Here is a 23133-nt window from a genome sequence, read left to right on the forward strand (position 1 = left end):
CCGAGCTGTGGACTTGTTTTATATAAAGGGGTAAGAAATGAGAAAGGACTGAAAATATGTAGGGCGTGAAAGGGAGTGTGGATTAGTGGGTAGAGCACAGAGTAGGCAATTGGCAAACAGGTTCCCCACTCCTAGTTTGGTTGGAGTAGTTGTGAGAACGGGGGCCAGCGAATCATGGGCTGGTTGATCTAATTCTCTATGAGTCTTCATGACTTCATCAGTCATTGGTGTTTGAAACTCTGCTCTGGAGCCTGTCTAAAGGAGTGCCCTGGGGTTGGCTTAACTGTTTCTATTCTATTTAGTTTGAAATGGACCAAATTTTTTCACTTTTTCCATCCGGTGGAAGGGTTTTTTTTTAGGTACCTACCCATGAAGATGTTTGTGCAGCACACTGCACAGTGGAAACACTTTAGTACGAGCAATAAACTACCCAAACTTACTGGTGTATATACAATGAAAAAAATGAAGTTCAAAACAAGAACAAAAGCATCATGGAATATTAAAAAAAATAATCAAGGATTTAGAGGGGTCACAATCATGAAAAATAAGAGAATGAGCAAGCAAAAAGGCTGTGTAGCTATTTCAGAAAAAAAAAGTTTCATTTTTGCTGAAAAATTTCAGTCGCTTCCACACTACATGCCTCAGTTTCCCTAATTGCTACATGGGGTTAGCAACCAAGACCTATTTTTGCAAAGGTGTTGTCAAGTTTAATTTGTGAACCTTTGAAAAACGCTCTGAGTTTTTCAGATGAAAGGCACTGCAGATGCCAAACGTGGGTGTATACTCTGAGTCAGAGGCATAGACACGGGCATATTGTGTGATCGGCTTGACGCAGTGCACTGGATAGGAGACAGTTGTCCTCTGCAGGAAATGTAGGGATAGCTGGTGCAAAAATCACAGATGATGCTTACACAAGTGTGAACTCATGCTATAGAAATCAGGAGCCACCCTCTGGGAGGTGCAAAGATAAAGCCTGCAATAAAGACACGTCCAGTCTGTACTTTACTTTGGCTTCTAAATTGCCTGAAATGGATGCGTGCACACAAGTCTTCAAAATATGGTTGGGAACTGAAGCACAGATTGTCTAACAAACTACCCTTTAACTCCAGTAGTCCTCCTGTGACTCCCAGGCAGAATTAGCCAGCACTGGCAGTGGTTATGAGCACCAATAAGACCACGCGCACCTCAAGTTTCAGATAGGTGCGAACAGTGTATTTCCCAGGAGAGGCCAGAAACGACAAGAGAGAGATGGGCCCCATCTGCAAACTATTTTTTAGCATGAAAAAGACATGATGAGGTGCAGAGAGGTGATGGGGAAAAGAGCGGGCTTGGCCTTTGGCTACAGAGCAATGCTGCAGTCCCAGGACGCATGGCAGCAGAGGTGCATTTAGCTCTTGCTGGTCACATGTGGGCCAGCCATGGTTTCACAGGTATTTGCAAGCAGGACGTGCCCAAGGCACTAATGCCAGGCATGTGGGATGCTACAAGAGTGAGCTGAGGTTGAAAGGGGACCAGTGAAAGTAGCATTACACAGAAGTGACTGGCAACAGCAGGTAATGTTCCTTACGCACACGTGAGTGACATCCTTTCTTTCCTTCTGCAGACTTGAGGGATGTTCAGCCCAGACTACTGGCAAACAGATTTTTCTTCAAGAAATCCAGTTTGCACTTGGCTCCATTAGTCTGTATATGCGTATATGCACATGACCTCCCTCTTTCTGTCTGACACAGAGCATTTAAGCTGAAGATTCTCCAAAATTAAGCAGCAAGGACAGATGCCACTCAAGCTATTCAAAAGCCAAAGCAGAACCTGCAGCTTTATGGAACACACCGACTGTCATGAGGACTGACAACAGCCCATCTGAGTCTGACTGGAGCAGCATTAGATGGTAGACGTTACAATGTCTTCCATCTCAAGTATGGCCATACTTCACTAGTACTGCAACAAATGGAGGAGCTAAAGCCATGGCTGGCATCAGGGTAGGTCAGGCAAAGCCCAGCTGTAACCTGATTTTAAAAAGAGCTGCAAAATGCAGACCTGGATTTTTTCCTCCCCTACTTAGGACACTTCCAACCGGGGTTTCATTACAGATTTCTAATGAGAAATTATTACAGGCTAAAAATCACATTCTCCAGCAACACCACCATTGCATTCTGCGAAAATTAAATTAAGCACAAATCTTAGGCATGGTTAATTTACACCCTGGGCATTAATCTCAGAGCAATCTCACTGAAATTCAGAGCATAATCTATGCTAAATTGATATGATAGGAGTGGAAGATCAACCTCCTTCTTTTGAAGTTGATGGAATTCACCAGTGCTTATAAAAAGCCTTTTTCTTCTGAAATATTCTGTGATTCCAACAAGTTGAACGTTTCCCAGGAATACAGCTAGTGGAGACAGATCTATTTTTAAAACACTCATTTCTTTTTTCTTGCAAGAAATATTTTGGCCATCTAGCTGTAAAATATTTCCTCTTCCACGTATGTTACAGGTATGTCTCTCAGTTCAGTGGACATTTACGGGAAGAGCTACGTAAGGTGTACCTGAACCCTTATCTCAGTGAGAACGTGCAATGAAATAGGCAATGGGGGTTTTATTCTACTAGTCACATTAGTGGAGATTGCATGGCCTGTGGGAAAAACAGGACTAGGCAATTTTTACTTCAGGTCAGCTGTGTTCTTCTGATACATGGCTGGGCTACTTCCAGGTCTAGATGGACAGACCCTGCACAAACCCAACATCAAAATCAAAATAAAGATAATAGGGTCTTTTAAACCCAGTATTATCCATACATTTCCCCTCCCTGTCCTACTGAATACAGTAAGCCCTCCGGGGAACCCAGTTTAAGAATGCTTTATTCTAGGCGTTCATTTTAATTACAACCACAATTATTTTTGTGCATGTGTATGACCCAGTTAACAAACCCATCTTTGGCATCTCATGGTCTCTCCGACCCTGCCCATCTCTGCAAGGAGGTAACCTCAGCTCCTGGCAACAATGAGCAAACTTATTTTTGAAACAAGCGGTCGAACTGGTTGCTACATCTTAATGAAAATGATTTTTTTTAAAAAAACATTTCTATGTATATAAACAGCCCTTCCTCCCAAACCTGGTTAGACAAGAATGTTCCTGGGTGTGGACTGCCTTGTATAATTAACTGCACAGCTGTAGCTTCTGATCCCTGGTAACGTCTGTTTCTTCTTTCTCCCTGCGTCTACCTAGCATAATCCAGGCGTTCTCCTCCTCCTTGCAGGAGCTCCAGGTGCGTCACTTAGGCAGAAACTTTACTGCATTCCACCGCCATTCCTTGCTGAGAGAACGACTGGGCAGACATACCCGCTTTATAGAGGGCTGAGAGACAGGAACTGGAGGAAAGACTGAGCAGTGAAGCCAATTCACCCTGTTTAGACGATGGAAACGGGGAGTGCAGCAAGGACAAATGGTACCACTGGGAAGCCAGAGGATGTGAAGAGTCCATCTGCCCCCAAAAAAGAAGAAGAAGTGAAGAAGACCACAAACCCTGGTGGAGGTGAGAAGGAAGCTATGAAGGGCACTGGTGCTTCTTTGGAAACAGGGCAGATCAAGAGCTCCCTCTTCTCTGGGAGTGACTGGAAGAGGCCCATCATTCAGTTTGTGGAGTCGTCCGATGAGAAGAGATCGACCTACTTCAGCATGGATTCGGCAGATTCAAAGAAGATGCAATATGCCAGTGGACAGATAGGAGACATGAGGAGACCACCCCTCTCCTTTGCAGAGAAAGGTGACCTCAGGAAGCCCCTCTTCTCCTTGGATTCCAAAAAGAGCTTCCTGCCTAGTGAAGGGGAAGGGAGGAAGTCGTTGTTCTCTGGGGGGCAGATGGGGGACCTGAAGAAAACTTCCCTCCCTCTGGTGGAAACAGGGGACCTGAGAAGATCCACCTTCAACAAGCCTGACAGAGCAGCTGGGTCACGGCCCAGGGTGAAGCTTGAGGATGTTCTGTGCGATTCCTGCATCGATAACAAGCAAAAGGCCGTGAAGTCCTGCTTGGTGTGCCAGGCTTCCTTTTGTGAGCTGCACCTCAAGCCCCATCTGGAGGGAGCAGCTTTCCGGGACCACCAGCTCCTGGACCCCATCAGGGACTTTGAAGCAAGAAAATGCCCTGTGCATGGGAAGACCATGGAGCTGTTCTGTCAGACAGACCAGATGTGCATCTGCTACCTCTGCATGTTCCAGGAGCACAAGAACCACAGCACAGTGACAGTGGAGATCGAGAAAGCGGGAAAAGAGGTAACGCTCTTTTTATTGCACGTTCCCATCAGTCTTTCCAATGGACCTCACTATTACACCACAGCTTTTGCTCTCCAGCCTACAGTTTCTCCTAAAATCATGTCTGCAATGTAATTCTGGCATGCAGGGGTCGTGGATGGGAAGTGTTTAGTGGAGAACTGATATTGCCTGGGTTCTGCTGCAATGGGATTGTCGTTCTCCTAATGGCTGGTTACAGCAGCATAGTGCTGGTGGTGTGTAGCAGACTGGGTTGCGGGGGGTAGAGAACCTGGTTTCCACCCCTGGTTGCACCATTGACTTTTGGCAGAAGCTGAATCAAAGCTCTACATGCTAAGTTTTCCAAAAAATGTCTCAAGTTTTGACAGTGTTTGTGTAGCGTTATCCACAGCCAGAAAGGTGGGGCATTGCTCAAGTTCAGGACCTCCAGAATACAGGTCGTCAGATCAGTGGCTGCTCAAGTTACTAGTGGCTGCTAGGTTACTATTGAAAATTGCCATCTCAGCTACTTAGAGTGAGATTATGGCTTTTTGTTTTTCTTTTCTGTTACGGATATAATAGGGTCAAGCCCCACCTACAGAAAGAGTTTTTGAAGCTTAGATGAAGAAAAAATCCTGGTGCAAACACAAAACATTATCATTTCCCCTGAAGTATTACTACAATAGGTTCAAAGGATGGACACGTAAGGAGATGAGGCTGGTATGTGAAACTGTCCTCACTCTAATGAAGTGTCTTCCACCTTTGTTTGCTTAAAGTCTCCTGCTGTTTGCTTTCTGGGTGGATGTATGATTATTCCATTAGCTCTTAGCCAAGATCACGGTCTCACCGTGTTCAGTGCTGTACCTCCCCATAGTAAGAGCATGTTGTGGCCTAGAGACCTTCTGATCTAAGCAGACAGGACAGGAGAGATTACAGAAAGGAGACCCACGAAACAGCAATGTAAAACAATTTGCCTAGAATCACACAGTCCACGGCAGAAAGTGGAAGGGCACTAAGATCTGCTAAATCCTAGTCTTAGGCACAGCTTGAGCCAGCGCTCTGATGTGGTGAACAGGCAAATACAAGTACCCGCTGTTGGAAATTCTTGAGTTACCCTTAACTTGGAAGAACAGTTTAACTCTTTCTAAGGTGCTAGGAAGATTTATCTCATAAGGCTGAAAGAGCATCTTATCTAGAGCTTATGTCTTCCTGGGCAAATTTTTGGTCTTTTCTTGCAATGTCATCTCCAAATTGCAGACTTGCTGAAAGCAGACAAGGTTTCTTCCATGTCTCAGACAGTCTTTCTTAAAGAAATTCCTGCACGGCTTGCTAGCTTGTTTTGTTTCATAATTGCTTGTTCTTGTGTTTTTGATGTCAGCTCTGAACATGGCATATGCTTAACTCTCATAAAGCTGTGTCTAGTGTCTGCCAGGTTGTCCAATTCCTTTTAGCTGTTTCTCCTGAAAAGAGGTTAACAGTTGCTCCCTGAGGAACCAAAGCTGGCCAGAGCCTTCTTCCTGTAGTTGGATGGACCTAGAACACCTTGCTTTTAAAAAAGAGCCAACCATAGCTGAGCAGAGAAGACTTTACCTAAGATGTAAATTACATTTGATTTCTTTCTCAGAGTCCTTGTGCCACTCTTGTTAGCTCCATGCTTTAGTTCCTGTACTGTCTTGTGCTGTTTCTGCTGCTGCTAATCCTAAAGGATTTAGGGCTTTATCAAAATGAGTCATACACATGTGCAAGTTTCTCCTGACAACGAGTTTTGATCATGTTGTAACTTGAGTGAGTATTCACTCAGACAAAAACAATTAACAGGATAGCCGTTGCTTACAAATGTTTATTCCTAGCCCTGATTTATTCACCATTGGTGGAGCCTTAGCAAGAACCACAAAGAGGAATGAACACTTCCCAAGTCCCTTCTGTGCACCACCTATTCTTTTCAAGTCTTGCAAATCAGCCGAGCTGGAATATGACCACAAATTGGAAGAGTGGCAAAGCACGGCTGGTGCTGCTGGCCTTTGTGGAAAGAATAAGCAAAAACCCCACATCAGGTCAACCCCGTTCCTGCCCTGTTTTCACAGCTTGGCATCCAAGCAGCTCCAGGGTAGCTTTACTGCCTCCAAGTTTGCTAACTATGCCACCAGACTGGTGACCAGAATGTACCTAGACAGACCCTTTCACAGAGTGTTGGTTGTCAAGGAACAATTGGTTTATCTGCAAGGATTTCCCAGTCCCTGCTGTACTGTGACTCCAAACCTGGAGAGGATTCCAGCAGAACTGGGGGGGTTCTATGCTGTGATGCACTTAAGCCTGTCAATCTGGGTGCTCAGCAATTCGGTGGCACAAAACTGTCACATAATAAGGTGTAATATCCTTGGTTTAGGTACACCTACTCCTTTTGTATTGCAGAATTAACGCAGGTTACAGTCTCTTTCATGAGTTTATCTTTGCTATAGGCCTGTAGGGAAGAGAGGTGCTGTACTTCAGCGTTGGGAAAGCAAGGGATAGTTTAAGATCCTTCTGTAGAATTAGGTAACTCTGCTTGCCCCACAACGCAGACAGAGACAGTACAGCTTAAGAGAAGAGGAATGCAAACAAGCCAGTATACAGACACCTACTGGTTAGAGCATTTAAGCAAGCAGCGGAAAGCCTGATATGTCTCCGTCTGTGGAAGAGAGGGAGAACACAGCGGCATCTTCCACTTTTCGGGAGCCTGGGGTGAGAGTCAGTCATCTCCCTTCCTGGTGTGCTGCTGAGCAGGCAAGAGTGAAAGGCACAGGGGGTCAGAGACAACTTGGCAGGGAAGACAGAGGCATTTTTTCTGAGTTTCCACACAGTGGTATTTGCATATTTTACCCTGCAAACCTTTAATGCCTTACCCAGATCCACTTTGCATTAGTTTCCTGCTACAGATTTAAAGGAAAAGTAACACCCCCACCAGAATCAGTACAAGAAGCAACCAAGAAAAAGTCTGTGAGGCTGGGTAATAACCACACGCAGTTGAAAAGTGAGAATTGTCAACAGCACCTTGTACACCCCAATAAAACCCTCTGGCCAGCTTGATTTGTCAGCAGAACTAGAGACCCCTTTCAGACAGAATCCTTCATTGTGGAAGAGGATCCTTCATTCAAAACCTGTTTTACAGGCCTGTTCTCAAAACGAGACAACTTCACATATGCCTGCCAGTCACAGAGCTGTAAATAACCTGGTGTTACTATCCAGTGCCAGCCTTAGTACTCAGCATGTCAGGTCAGTTCTAGTGAAAAGCACTTTGATTTTTTTTTTCTTTAATTTTTTACCTTTAAAGAAAAGTTCACATTGTACAGCAGGTTTAAAGAGGCAGCGGAGAACTGCCATGTGGAAACAGGAGCTGGGTGTTCCTCATTTCAACAAAGTGACTTTTAAAAGGGGAGGCTTCACAGAGTCTGAACTAGCCTTTGAAGTCAACCGTGCACAGAGATGGATCCAGAGGGATTTCTATCTGAGCCCTCTCTGTATTGCTTTCACTGTCTGAACAGAAACCAAGCAAGAGTGTATCAATGTGCCAGTGGAAGGATTTTTGGCCTTTCCCACTGATGCAAGGTTAGGGCACGATGTGGCTGTGAGACCTTACGTACACTAGTTGTGGTTGCTCTGCGGACACAGCTTCAAATAGATGCTCTTTCCACAGAGATGGTGCGGTTACCTGCAGGACATTCTTCCTAGCTGGAAGGCTGTGGAAGCTGACCTGCTGCAAATTATGATTTAGAATAGGTTTGCCTGTTTGCCTGCATTCTGCATTAATGCCTCTACAGTGAGGGCAGAACCCAAGGAAAATCCACCAGTTTGCAGGTAAGGAATTATCTTCAAACTGTGCAAAGCAGAGAGCCTTTTCTGGCCTCAGCTCATACAATGACTAGTGGCGTATTTGCAGGATGCTGTCACAGTCTCCAGAGACTGTAGCCCACTGACACCCACCTCTGCTTAACAAAAGCTTAGATGGAAAAATGTAATGGCAAAACCAGCAGAAATAGTGTCTCAATTTGCTGATTTCTCAGCCATGTCATTTCCAATACAGGTCCTGTACTGGGACAACTAGTTTAAAAACTTCTTCTCTAGCTTCTTTATTGCATTTGGTTGTTGCTGTCAGGTAATTAGCATAGCTCTTCCAGGCTGGTGACACAGGGATGTTCCTTGATTCAGGGACTGGGTTCCCAGAGCATTAAGACATGATTATGCTTGTATTGCTGCCTTGCAAAAATGAGTTGCATCATGATGCAAGACTCATAATCTTGCATCTCTAGGTCCTTTACAGCACAAGGGCTAGGTTCAGCTGTGGATGTTTAGGTGTGCACTCTGAACTTTCACAGCCTCTCGACTGTCCTAATTAACTTAGACTCTAATAGGGGATCCTCTCTTAGCTCAAAGACTCTCAGTGCCAGCATTTCTCAACTTGCTATAGTCAAACTGAAGGGTCTAAACCTTATTTCCTATATCTTCTTCACTGTTACTGTTATTTCTGCACTGCAGGGACTCCCCCGACAATGGGTGGAGCTGCTATATTATCTTTCACTAGGACCTTCTGAACCCCAAGTCTCACCCAATGGATTTGTTCTGGGTGGTCCATCACGTAAGGGGATTGGGGATTGTTGACCATGGAGAATCTGAGAAATATGAAGAAACCTAGGAGAGAAGTTTCTTCATAGGGAATGAAGCTGAGAAGTTGACTGTCCCTAGTACCTGTAACCACCCTACTATAAACATAACACAGGATATATGTGGGCAGCTAAAGCAATCTTCCAGCCAGGCCCAGACCAAACAGGGCCTTAGAAACATCGTGGAATCACCTGTGCTGAAACCCTTATGTTGTGGTCCATCTCCAGAGCATCTCTACTGAATCCGTCTCCTTGTGCCCATGTCACCAGTTCTTGTACTATTCCATAGTCTCCCTGGACCTCTTTTTAACATTTTTTTTATGGTAAGACTATCAAACATTTTTTAATGTTTGTACTATCATGCAATGAAACCCCTCCCTTCACCTCCCTTGCCTTTGCTGGTGTCTGTACTAGTGTTTCCTTTTGCCCTCAGTATGGGCGTTTTAACCCAAGCCGAACCTGGATGACTGTGGTATTTGCATTCTGGCTATCGAAACTATCTCTGTAATTTCCATTTTCAAATCATAATTGTCACTTTAAATTGTAGTGCGGGTCTGCTCTTAAATAGTTATTACATCCCATCCCAGAGGCACCCAAACTACCTTTCTGGGTGAAGGGATATTATAACTGCAACAAGCTGTTAAGAGTTAGCTGTCACTTTTGAGCAAGTAATAGTTTGCAAAATTCCTTTGAGATCCATCTTAATTAAAAAGTACTATAAAACTATAATACTGTCATCACGACCTTCCAGCCATCACCTGAAATTTTTTCCTGTTACTTTTCTTTTCAAACCCCTTGCGTTTGGGTGTTTGGGAGTGTCTACGTGGCTGTGAAAGGTCTGCTCTTCTCAAAAAAATCCCTCTATGATTTCACTCACATTCTTGTCATAAGAACATCCTGATATTTAGGGATGAGGAGGGAAACAAGACTTCCCATTGCTCAGGAGATGTACTTTTTACTTTGCTAACAATTAATGCCATCTGGATGTAGCTCTGTGGCGCAAGGAAACAACTTGCATTATAGTGTGATTTCTCATATTGGTTACTGCAGTGCGATGGATACCTGGATCTAAAATGTTTTCATCTCATTGCATTTCTCTGCTGTGCAAAGATGGTTGCACACCTTTATGTCTTGATGCAGAGAACACCTCACAGCACACATGAGAATGGAAAACAGCATGCATTCCTCCAAGTCACTGTCTTGAAAATGTGAAAATGATATGATCAAGCTCAAGCCTTTACTCTCTTGGTCAGTAGTAGAGCAAATTTTCTCATCTTGATACCCTTCCATGTCTGCTCTGAACCCCTGTAGAATATGAGCTCATAACTGCATTCAGTTGACTACTGAAGGCTGTCAGGGTGTATGGATAATATTTAGAGGGCCAGTGCTCTCCTAACTCTCAACAAACAAGGACGGTGACAATGTGAGGATGCAGCTCTTCTGGCATTGAGATACCTTCGAGTACATTTGCCTTTTTTGTTCTCCCTTTCTTCTGTTTTATAAGGCAATAAAACAACTATCAAATTGTTTTCCCTCTATAAATAGAGGTTTTTCTAAATTGGACCAGCTAGAGTCAATGGCTCTCAGATGCAGCTGTGCTCGATTCAAGTTCAAGAGGATGTTCAGACACTACAGTGACTGGCACCAAGACAAGAGCCCTGATGGGCTGATTTCCTTGATCTCAGCTGGTTGACAGTTTGTTGCCTGCTCTTCGTCATGTGATGCTGTTTTCTACTCCTTGAATGGAGAATTGAAAACTTTTAAAGTCCCACCCCAAGGGCAACCATGATCACGAGAGCAGACCCAGGTTTTTACATTGTATTATGTTCTTGGATGCGCAGCAAAGCAGTGGAAACTACCAGCAGGGAGACCTCACTGTGCTAGTTGCTGTAGGAATAGATTTATCCATCCCTCATCTCCTCTGCCTCTAACTGTTGGCCTAAATGTAAGTGCTTTTGGGTAATACAACCATTTGCCAAAGGAACCCACATGAACAACGGGTTTTCAGAACTTTTCTAACATGACATAGCTCAGTTGTGGAATACAGGTAATCTCTGCCAACTGCATAGTTCCTAAACAGCTCTGGGGATAAGTGTCCCATAGCCAGATTGCCTGTAGTTATAGTTGTGCTGTGACCAACCTGTACACACATGAAACACAGAAAGATCTTGAAACGCATAAACAAAGCCTTTGTCGTGATCTGTTGGGCAGGGACGTGGTGAATATGAATGACCAAGGGAGGGGTTGCCCAGAGTTAACGGCGCAAGGCATTACTAAACAGGCAGGTCCTGCTCTGATCCAGACATGTGGCATGCACGCCAACCGGCATGTTACACCGGTGCATGGCTGCCCAGCCCTCCACGAGCTCCAGTTCTATGAACTGCCTTGCATGCAATTGTCTGGTCTGAGCTTCTCTGGGAAGCCAGTGCAAAACGAAATGCAAATGAATCCCAGTGAAGTTGCTGATCTAAGTCAAGCATAGTTGACTACACCTCCTCCCTCCTCCTTTTGTGTTTTTTATTTTTTCCAAGCATTCCCCAGCTTCATCATAACATGAAAGCTCTCAATTCAGAGCAAATTAATCCACAATCCTGTCTAAACAGAATTCCTGCCGGAGGCATCGTCCTCTTGTTGCAACACTTGTCAAACGTCATTCCATAATTACATGAAAACTGTTATTGCTGCAGAGGCACACCCTGGGATGGGCCCTTCGCTGCATACACAGCTGAATTTTGAAACAGGCCTCTTCTCCCTCCAGCTAATGACTCTAATCTGATTAAAAGCGGCACCATGATGGTAGCCTAGTAGGTGGGTGCTTCTGCTGCTGTCTTTGCTGAGGGAGCTGAATCTCTTGACCCAGCCAGAAGCTCTGGGATCTTGTCCTGTGTCATCACATGATCTCCATTTCAAGCAGTGCCAGGAACCTGTACCTCCCAGCTATTATTGTTCAGGGCCAAATGCGTAAACGGAAGCACAGTGCCTCTTTGAAGTAGGCCACCCTCAGCCCCAGTTCATGAGACTCCCCTCTTCTCACAGGCTGAGCTTTCACTGCAGAAAGAGCAACTGCAGCTGAAGATCATTGAGGTAGAAGATGAAATGGATAAGTGGCAGAAGGAGAGGGACCGTATCAAGGTGCGTATGGGATATTCTTTTAAGTTGATGTCTCTCTTTCTCCTGTACTTGTCACTTTCCTTTCTTTTCCACTTACAATCCCTCTCCTCCTTTCCTCTGTTTCTCTGACATATCCAGCTCTTACTCACTCCATCTCTATCTCATCACTCTCGCCAAATCTTGGAAACAACAACTCCTACTGAAGTCATCTTGCAACATACCCCGCAGGAGATCAAGAAGAGGCAGCACAGCCTTGTTACAAAATGATCCAAGGCACCTCCCTGCTTTGGGTCCCTTACAGTTCTTCAATCACCAGTAGCCAGGCTGATTAGAAAACAAACGTGTGCTGCTTTTTTTCCTGCTAGACCACACACAAAAATAAACTCCAGAAGGGCTCTGGATTGCCCAAACAGAGAAAAGGCAACAGGAACAGAGGCAGTTACACCAAGAAACATCTTGTTTATAATGGAACAGCTTATTTCCATACTGATATAGGGCTCCTTTATAATTCTTTCACCACGCTAAGGGTTAGAATATAGTAACGGTGTTACTTTTTTTCATTTATACCCTAACTGAATAGAGCAGTGAAAACACTATTTGGAGACGCCCCAGAAAATTTGCATAATGTTATAATAGGCAAAGCCATTCTTCTCCCTTTTATGTGGTACACACACATTGGCTTGCCAGTTCTGCTTTTCATCTGCTCTATTATTATTACTATTATTATTGGAAATATGACCTAGAAATTTTAACTCTGAAAATAGTTACATTCACAGTCCTTCTGAAGAACATTTCAGAAGGACCTAGAGGTCAGGTTTGTAAAAAGCGCTTCAGCACATTTCATCCTTTGAAATGGTGGGAATTTGGTCCTCGAATTCTTGAGGAGCCAGAACGATAATTTAGAAGGTTAAACAGTGTTTTTAAATATCACCTAAGAGTGCAGTTCATGAATTGAAATAAAATATATGCTCTTATAATCAGGAAGACAGCATGCCCTGTAGATTACACACACATAATTATTGCAAGAACAAGTATTACTTCTCTTGGCACAACTTTTCTGGTGCTAAGACTTACATACCTAGAGTCTCCATAGTCACAGTCTAAATGCTGAGAATGCTTGGACATATCTCCCTCTGTACCCCTCTATTAGGAAGTGACTCCCTGAGAAGTTTAATATTTTATTTCTCCTGCGTCTTTCCTGCTGCCTCCTCTCTTTACCCCTTCCTTCCGTAGAACTACACCACCAATGAGAAAGCCACAGTGGACCAGCATTTCAAAGAGCTGATCCGTGACCTGGAGAGGCAGAGGGATGAAGTGAAGGCTGCCCTGGACCAGAGGGAAAAGATTGCATCAGAGAACGTGAAAGAAATTGTGGATGAGCTGGAAGAGAGGGCAAAGCTTCTGCGGGAGGACAAGGAGAACAGGGAGCAGATCCACCAGATCAGTGACTCTGTGCTCTTCCTGCAGGTAACTGAGATCTCATTTTCCTTTCCTTTTTCTCCCATGAGGACAGGATTTGTCCCAAAGACAAATCCCAAGTTAGTGTAAGATGCATTAATCTTCTCCAGTTCAATGCACATGCATGGCAAGAACCAGCCCTGACATTTGAAGCAGTCTCTGCTCTGGTAGGTGAAGAATGAATGTAGGCATGCCAACGCCTGATTTTTTGTTGATGGCTACAGCTCACGGGCAGAACATTTGTCTGCCCCTCCATCTTCACTGTTCTCCTTTGCACTTCATAGTGCAAAGGAGAATATTTGGAGCTAACATTAGCCAGTTCCCTAGGATCTACCCTCTGTCTCACGTTCCTCAGTAACCTCTCCTCCCTTCTTTTTGACAGGAGTTTGGGGCTTTGATGCGGAATTATGTCCCCCCTCCATCTCTCCCAACATACAGTGTGCTGCTTGAAGGGGAGACCATGAGCCCATCTATGGGACTTCTCAGAGATGACCTCCTAAACGTCTGCATGAGGCATGTGGAGAAGATCTGCAAGGCTGACCTTGGCCGCAACTTCATAGAGAGGAACCACATGGAGAATGGTAGAGTATCTGAGATCTGCCCCTTCCTTCCCTCCCTCCCTGGGCAAAGCCTAGCTCAGAGTCAGAGGAGATGAAGTGTGATGAGTATACTCTCACAGAGGAGAAAGTAACCAAGGACCTAAGGAAAGTGGGAGAAACACTACCTGTAGCTGAAACTCATTCTGGAATATCAGAGCTATCCTACCAGACCTATGTGGGGATGAAGCCAGTTAAACTGCCAGGGATTTAAAGAATCTCATGTGTAGGGGACCCAGGGGTCCAAACTAGCCCTGATTCCCCTGAGTGCTGTTTCGCATTATGGCTTCACAGTGTTTTATCAGTTCAGCCACATCCCGTGTGGGACTTCAGAGCAACACTTCTTTTGGAGGTTGAGAACAGCGACCCTTCCCTCCTGCAAGAGGGCAGCAGGGACACTCTGCCTTGTGCCAGGCTCCAACAAGCCCCTGCAAGCTTAGCACGACAGTTTCTACGTGGAAGACTGCACAGAACACTAATGCAACTCAGTGGCTCACTAGGTAAATTGAGAAGGCAGTGGCAGAAATGAGAATGTAGCCATCCCAGTATGGCAATTTTGAAATCCTGTCATTAGCCTATTTGTACCGCTTGGTCAGCACATTTGCTGTGCTGGTATGACATACCATTTTACAACAGCCCGTTTCAGCCACTGCTTGCCTGGCTGGAACGTGAAATACCCTGCAAGCACCTGTCACTGAAAATCTAATAACAGATCTTCCAAGTAAAAAGGTCTCCATTTTGGTGTTCAGGTTAAGCTATGACTTGAACCAGCATAACCCTCTCGGATCATACTTCTCTGCATGTTCCACTAGGGAGAGGTTTGTTTCCCACCTGCCCTGAGCCAGGGCGTTCAAGGGACATGCAGTGCCAGATGGTCCCCACACTTCAGTGATGTTTAAGGATAGGTGATCTTTCTTATGTGAATAGAGAGGTCGTGGTCAATACTGCAGCGCTGCGAGGAATCTGCTAAGTTTTAGAATCCGCTTACCTTCTGCATCTCCCAATTAGTTCTGCAGAAAGGACTTGTCTTGCATCAAGCTCACGCATAAGATTAGGAGGACAGGGCACTAGAATAGGACTCCACAACTGAGGTTCACTTCCCAGCTCTCCCACAAACAGCCTTTGTAACCTTGGGCAGGTTACTTAATCCCATGAAATGACCTCTTGCACTAAGAATAATAGGGATGGGAATTAATTGTTATCCCACCAGACTGCTATAAGGATATATTCTATTAATAATTGCGGAACTCCAGATACCAGAACAATAAAGGTCAAGAAGTTCGATAGGTAACCTGAAGATAAATTGCACCCTGCTGTCCAGGAGGACGTGTGACTTGAAAAGATGAAGGAATAATCTCAAGTCCAGTTCATACAACACAAGCAGCTGAGGAACTCTGCTGCAAATCTGCAAGATCACTGTTATTTCATTCAAATTCACAGTATTCGCTAGACATTCCTTCCATATTAATACACCACCTTTTTTTCCTGGGCAACAGCCATGCAAATCACTCCAACTTCCTTCCAGAAAACACAGATCCACATTACGAGATGATATGATAGAGGAGGGGAAGAAACAACCAAAAAACTCCCCAAAACCAAAAACCCAGACAAAAAGCAGCCCGTTGAAAAGATGCATAGAGGTCAGAACAACATGGGTTCAGTTATTGGTCAACATGCTAATGTTTTTCAGAGCCTGGGTTTTGTGAATCAGCCTGTCTGGCATTCACAATCCAGAGCAGTAAGAATGAAGGTGACACGGGACCAGAGTACATTTAGATCCGTAATGAGAATCACTAGTATTCATCAAGTGACAGCCTGCTGCCTTCCTATGTTATGGAGAGAAAGAGTAAGTCCCCCGCGCCAAGGAGCCTGCACTGCAAACAGTTCATTAATGTTTATCTAGCACCATCATTCTCCATTAGACATGAAGTAGACGGACCGGATACTTCTGGTCCAGAGAACCAACCTCTCAGAAAAGTCAGGAATCAATTCAAAGTGCTCACGATGCATAGCAAGAGCCAGATTTTTAAACTCTTCCCTACCCTTAAAGTAGTACCAGAAATTGAACATTACTTGTCTTCCAACATTTAACACTGCAACGTACCTGGTCAGGTTCTCAACACTCCATGTGCTAAGATCTGCTGAGAAATTTGTCTATAACTTAATACAAGAAGATGACAGGCAGCTCAGATCCAAAAATCACTTTTGTACATTTTTCTCTCTTCTTTGCCCACCCGGAGATTTGCAGAATTTCCAAACTCTGGATGGCATAATGCCAAAGGAGGTTTGGATGCCTGACTACTCACAGCACTTCTGAAAACTAGATGAGTAGCATAAAAGCACTTTGCATTCAAGTTACCATTACTTAGGAAGTTACCTTCCATCTGCTGAGCTGTTTTTTGCCAACCTGAAGCAAATACATTTTACTTGGCCATTTGTACAACCCAACAAGAGTATGCCTATGTTCAGTTCTAGTAGCTCTGGATAAAGACTGACTACTTCTCGATCACTTTTAATTAGGGTCCCCTCCATGTTACTGATGCCAGAAGTTCTCAATGGTACTTGAAATCCGCGGGATTCAAGTGCCAAAACATTTCTGAGCCGGGCAACAATTAACTACTGCCATAAACCTGGGCACTTTCAGAAACTTTACCAGGGATTTAATGGACACAGCTTGGAGTCTGCCTAATGAGAAGAACAGTGGTATCCACTCAGTTGGGAAATGTTATTTAAGGTGAGTCTCAGAAACTTCAGAGCTCTCCGTTTTTCAAACCACAGTTACACTTGAAAGAGGACAGCACTCTGCATCTAGTGACTGCAAGGAAATAACTCCACAATTACTTAATGGATTTAATTAACTCAGACTCCCCCTGAGTCATTGCAACAAATTCATTTGCAACCGGCTTGATCTTCTAGTGTAAAAAACTTCCCAGGAAGAAATATTATATTAATGGAATGAAACCTGCTTAATAGCAGACTCCAAAGGGAATCCACTTTCTTTTAGTTGTCATAATAGGCACCTACTTAGTAGTGTGGCAAGGAGGCAAATAATCAGAGAGCATCCAGGGAGTTTAAATAACACAGAAATAATTTGGAGAAATAACATAAAAGTTTGTTCAGTGACTTAAGAATCAAAGAATGGAACTATTTAAACATGGGAACCACATTTACCCCCTTTCAGAGAACAATAGGTTTATATAACACTGGAGGCCTTAAAAAAAGTATTTTTATGACCAACTGTACTGATAGAGCATCATTTCACATGGATCAGTGTTGGAAAACCAAAACCAGGCTGCGTAATACCTGGCAAAAGGGTAGGTTTCATCCACTTTGCATGAAACCTGAACCAAACACCCAGGAAGTTAGAGCTGTTTGCAACTCAGGTTTAGCATCTTCCTTTAAAAATTGAACAAACCAACACATTGAGCCCTCCCAACACTGACTTTCTTGAGTTTTATAATACTTGCAGTTCAAGATCTGTTGGTTGAAAGCCAGCTCTGTGTGCAGGTTAAACACACAAAAGAAGCCAAACCCAAACCACCGCTTTTGAAGTGGGATACATTTTTAGCCACAGAGCAGTATTTTGGTAGGAAAATTCCTGAACCCTCAAGTCTCCCTATGGATTTTCAGGAGATAGCATATCCACTGAATGGCCCAATGCTTCAGCTGTGCTACACCTCTGAGGAAGCTTTCTCTTTTATCCCAGGCTGAACCTCTGGGCAGCTACAGCGCTGCTTTACGTCCCAGCTAGAGAGTCCTGCAGAGGAATTACAAAAATTGAGGAACTTGTTTCCAAAGGGCAGAACCATCTCTCCTGCAGCACTTGAGGAAGCAATTCCAGTCTGTTATCCCCTTCCCCCTCCTCCTGTCCCTCTCAAGGCCACTAAACTGCCTCCTCCAGCTCACGTCCTGCTCTGCTTCTCCAGGTGACCACCGGTACATGATGAACAACTATGAGTGGAACCAGCCTGACAACTTGAAGAGATTTTCCATGTTCCTGTCTCCTAAAGGTATGGCACCCTAATGGTGGTCAGGTTTCCTCCAAACACAGCATAGGAAAGGAACTTCATTAATGATTATCCCAAAATTTGCTTTCCCTCATATTTCCTGCTGTCCCCCGTACAAGATTGGTCCCTTTGCATTAGTTTACGCCAGGTCTTCTCTGCAGCCTACAGAGCTTTGAGAATTTTTTGCCTTTTCATCTCAAACAAGCAGCAAAGGTTCTCAACTCACAGAGGAGAGCTAGAGCAGCTGAACTCTTTCAAGAGTTTGTGAATATAGGGGAGTTTAACATGTGTTACTGGGTTGAAATAAGTGTTATGCTCCACCAGAAGCTTACCCCACTGTGCTATCGAGTGTGAAAGCTACACTAGGCTTGCTCTGCATTTGGCTTTTCCTTTCCCCAGAAAACATACTTTTTCCAGGAAAGGATAGAAGAAGTGAGGAATGTGTCCTAAAAAAGCAGGAGTCTGGGATTCTTTTCTGAGCTCTGACACTGACAACAGGAGCCCTGGTGATTTGCTTATATCCCAATTGTTACATGAACGCTACAGGATGAGTCTTTGGAGTGGATGACTGTTTTCAACACATGCCATTGTAAAATGGCAGTTGTCTATTTCTAAATTAGTGTCAGGACCTCCAGAGCGAGAAGCAGAGAGTGCTAAAAGCCTAGGCAAAGCAATGCCTGTAGAAACAAAAGAACAGAAATGGTAGCACAAAATAAGTAACCAAATTTCCTCTGGTCCCTAGAGAGCAAGACGCTGCCTGGATTTGCCAGGTGTTTACAGCTGCTGTTCTGCAAAGCCAGATGGCAGGCAGGGCGAAGGGATATGCCAGCAATTAGCAGTGGCACTCCCCTGAAGGCGTATTTGAAATGCGCTCTGTCGTTGGGGTTTTATGGGGCTAACGCAGATCCCAACACTGGGCCCTTTGTCTGGATTTCCACTTTGTCCTTCTCCTCTGTTATCAGCCCACGCCTGGCAGCTTGCTGGCAGCCCTGCCTGGCACCGTGGGAGTGAGGACGCCGTTGGAGCAGATACCAGGGACTGAGACGACATTCCCAGTTCAGCAGCAGCAAGCCTTTAGCAGGACTGTTTCCTGCAGGCCTCCCAAAGTTAGAGGGCAGCCTCTTCATCAGAGGCTGCAGAGGGGCGTTTTGCCAGTGGTGGGTTTGTTTTGCACGGAACCTGTCTCCAAACACCGCCCGGATGGTTATAGCTGCTGTTCTGCCACAGCTGCTTCAGGGCTTTACAGGCCCTGTGCTGTCAGGGAAACATGTTCTGCTAAGCGGAGCTGCTGGTGTTGGGGAGAGACCACAGTCTCAGCCCTGCATCCAAAACTGTTTTCAACATTAAGGGATGATGGAAAGTTAGTTCTAGAATTGCATGGGCTGAACCCATTTCTACCCAAAACATGGGGCTTCAGGTTTGGGTGGAAATGGCCCAACATGCATTTGAAGAGTGGGGGGGGCTGCGATGGGAGGAACACAGCGGACTGCCATTCTGCCATCACCGCTCCCATGCGTACCTAGGACAGGGCTGAAACCTGGCGTGGCAAAAGGAAGGGAAAAGCCATTTGCAGCAGTGCCATAGCATGGCATAGCCTAGCTGCTCACTGCTTTGGACCATAGTGCCTGGACTTCCCTCTGCTCCTCTCTGGAGGATCAGCTGCTGAGACCTGGGAGCAGGGGCCCCCTGGCTCACAGCTGGGATCCAGCATCCCAACCTCCTGAAGTACGTGCCAAGAGACAGGAGGGATCAACAGGGACTGCTAGATACAGGGGTTCTTATTTAGTGCTGTTTATTGGAGCCAGAGGGGACACTTGCTGGATGCAGTCAGCTGCAGAGTAGTGTGAGGGCTGTACAGCGGTTTGCAGTTCAGTGGCCTGTTCCTTCCTGCAATGGACTTTTGAATATACAAATACTGAGGGAGCGTTTGTTCCGCCTACACATCTACATTTTCCTGAGAGCACAGACATGTTGCCTTCCAAAACTACTCATTCTGTATTTTCAACCAACAAAGTTATTTTGTCCAAAAAAACATGATTGCACACACAGTCTCTGCTGAAATGGGGATTGAACAGCACTGGATTCTCCACCAGGGTGAGGGCTCAAGCATCATCCCTTATGGGAACACTTTGATAGAAAGGAACCAGCTGCTGAAACCACACTGATGGGGACTTTGGGAACAGAATGAATCAGTAGGCAAAACAGGAGACATGACCCACTTAGCTTGCATGCTGGCTAGCAAAGGATTATCCGATAAATAATGCAATATACCCATAATTATTTAACTCTCTAGAGTTTTCTATGTTCTATCAATGTGTCATGTAGAAGTCCAGCACTGCCTCCGATTGCATCTTTTCTAAGGAATTCCATAAAATGGGAGGAGAAAAAAGAGGACTACCCTTTACATTGCATAATATGCACAGAGTCCTTGAATATCTTATGATAGGTTTGTAACACACCCTTTTTCTTGCTAGGTTGGATCACTGCAAATTCTGCCTGAGGCCACAGCGGCAAGTCTGCTGCATTGAGGAATGCTACCAAAATAATGCTCTGTGCTAATTGCAGTGGCGCATACTAAGAAACTGCTTGGATTTGAGCTGAATCTATAGGTTTTTAAGCCCTGCTTAAATTCAAGGAGACTTCCACTGCTCTTGTCATTAAAGACAGTATCACAGAGCATCTGCCTGCAGGGATGACATAATGAGGCAGAGGGGAGACATAAAAGGTTTCAAATGCTGCCTAAAAGACAGAAGAACAACCTGTCCAACTGCTCGACACTCCCTTCTGTCCGCTTCCACTGAGCTTTCTTCTCCTGATGTTGCAAACAGTTTGGCCAAAGCCAGGAGGAGGTCGGAAAGATCATCTTGTGCCTTTGGAAGTCTTTAAATGAGGAGTAGAAGGGACACAGCACAAAGAGAGAGAGATAACTGCTTAAATAGAAACACTGCTTAAATAGAAACTCAGTCCACAGGATGGCAGCATAACAGCTCAAAGTATTCATCTCTTTTTCGCTCTTCTGAGAGTCCAATGTCTCACAAAAGGGGTACAACAGCACTAGTCTGCATCACAGCATGGTGTCCTAGTGAAACCCTGGAGAACGTGCCTGTCACAGTGGCTGAGACAGTGTGTGCTTGAGCAAGAAACGTTCCTCTACTTGTGTCTCTTGAGCTCTAAATCCAAGCCTCTGCCTGCAGGTCTCTTTGCAGAATAGTCATGTTGAGTAGACAAACCTGAGTTGGCAATTTAATGCAGCTAAAGACAGCTCTGTGGCAGTGACAGAGCTTTGTTCTCTAAATGAGAAATCTATTCACCATTCCCTAGAACCCAGAGAAAAAAGACCAGGCTCTCCTCTACTCCCTGGACCCAGATTTCTGGTTTGGGGCTGCTTCCAAATTGGTGGGGACTGTTTCATAGAGCAATGCCAGGCACAGGCCTTTGAGCCAGCTCATCAGGAGCCAACTGCTGAACTGGATGCTCTTGTTTTACAGCCAGTTTCAACCCACGATCATGGGAATTTTCCTCCTTCCAAGCAACTGAGGAAACACTTGGTACGGGTAATTCCGACTTCAGTTTGAAAGGATCTAACCCCCCGTGCCACAGCTTTCTAGCTGGCTAACCAACCTTTTCTGCTTCCCCTCTCAGCTGTCCTCTCACCTGTCAATCGCTGTCTCACAGAACCATCTCTTAGCTGGGTTATCAGCATCGTCTGCATACACCCAAACCCAGGGTCTCACTGCTCTAGGCGCTATGTATATAGGAGGGAAAGGCATCCCTGGTCCTCATTGTTCAGACAGTGAAAGAAGACGATGGAAAACATAGGTGCCCATTTGTAAAGTTCCTGAGATACCTAACCAACTGCAATCGATGGGAGCGCCAACATCATCCAAGGCAATCTGTGGAGGTTGTGGCAGAACCAGGAGCGGACTCTAAATACCCTCAGCCAGTCTCAGAAGCACAAGGCTCCTCTTCTCTATTGGATATACACCTTTTACTTAGCTCATAAGTTCTCAAAGACAGAGCCTGCCCCACATTCACTGTCTGTACAGTGTCCAGCACAATGGGGAGGGGGTGCTTTGAGCTAGTGTACTGAGAACCAGCAGCAGCGAGTCATGCCTTCTCTTCCCAGATCCCCACCTTCCTTTTTCTCACCTACATTTTCTTACTTTGCTTTGTTCATGCTCAGAGGGTCCTGCCTTTCCTTTCATTCAGAGGCAACCTACAAGCATCCACAGCCACTCTACCTGGGGGAGCTCTGGTGACTCACAGCCACACCTAAGTCGTTCCTGCTTTTCATGCCACAGGCAGGGCTGTCTCCCTCTCATCTTCTCTGCTCTCAGATTCATTCTGGCAGCCAGGGCCTGACCCCACGGAGGCCAGGAGGGGAAGCCTTGCTTTAATTTCAATGGGCTTTGAATAAAGCCTCAACTGCTTGGAGGCCAGGGAGCTTCGGCAGCTATGTAGTTTTGCCTCGTTACTCCAGCCTCTGGAGATGCAGTTCACCTGCGAGGAAGCCACTGCTCTTCCGTCACACCTGCACTCTGGCTCTCTCAAGAGAAAGGCGCTTCCCTGCCTGCCTGGAGCATTCAGATCTCTTCACACTCGCACGCTGTGTACACTGGGACCCCACAACTGACTGCTCTCATCTGCCTTTTCTTACTAAAAGAAAAGGAACAAAGCTATTAGTTCCCATTTTCCCCCAAGCTGGTTGAATGTAGTTTTACAGGGTGTGTTTTGAAATGCTTAGGCTTCTCCACTGCAGCTCGCAACACCATGGAATAACGCAACCTCTTCTATCTTCCAGTAGGCAATGGTACTAAGCTGCCTTTTCAGTTCTCCTCGGTGGGACAGAATCCGCCTGGTGACTTCAGCAAACAGTCTGACGGGAGCCTCTTCACTAAGACCGGTACTAGACATTTAGTTTTTTCCCCTTCCTTCTACCCCTTTTTTAGGTGATAAGACATTTAATCCCGTTCTTGCTCTCCCAAAGAAGGCCTGGAGCAGTCCTACACCTGGCCCACATCTCCTGCCTTGACTGTCAATCTCTTAGATAAACGCACGTGTTTACATGAACAACTTACTC

At 45.2% G+C, this 23133-nt stretch overlaps 1 protein-coding gene across 1 annotated transcript in view; it reads left to right on the forward strand.

Annotated features, from left to right (window-relative positions):
- The first annotated feature begins 3413 nt into the window (after positions 1-3413).
- The window catches only part of TRIM29 (tripartite motif containing 29), a 23718-nt gene continuing 3998 nt past the window's right edge, over positions 3414-23133 (forward strand). The window contains exons 1-7 of the mRNA XM_009330406.1: positions 3414-4268; positions 11918-12013; positions 13226-13459; positions 13833-14031; positions 17973-18056; positions 21542-21601; positions 22858-22956. Of these exons, the coding sequence (XP_009328681.1) occupies positions 3414-4268; positions 11918-12013; positions 13226-13459; positions 13833-14031; positions 17973-18056; positions 21542-21601; positions 22858-22956 (1627 nt within the window). The remainder of the gene's footprint in view (positions 4269-11917; positions 12014-13225; positions 13460-13832; positions 14032-17972; positions 18057-21541; positions 21602-22857; positions 22957-23133) is intronic.

This window comes from Pygoscelis adeliae, unplaced genomic scaffold, assembly GCF_000699105.1.
Source record: "Pygoscelis adeliae isolate BGI_AS28 unplaced genomic scaffold, ASM69910v1 Scaffold608, whole genome shotgun sequence".
Classification (NCBI taxonomy): domain Eukaryota; kingdom Metazoa; phylum Chordata; class Aves; order Sphenisciformes; family Spheniscidae; genus Pygoscelis; species Pygoscelis adeliae.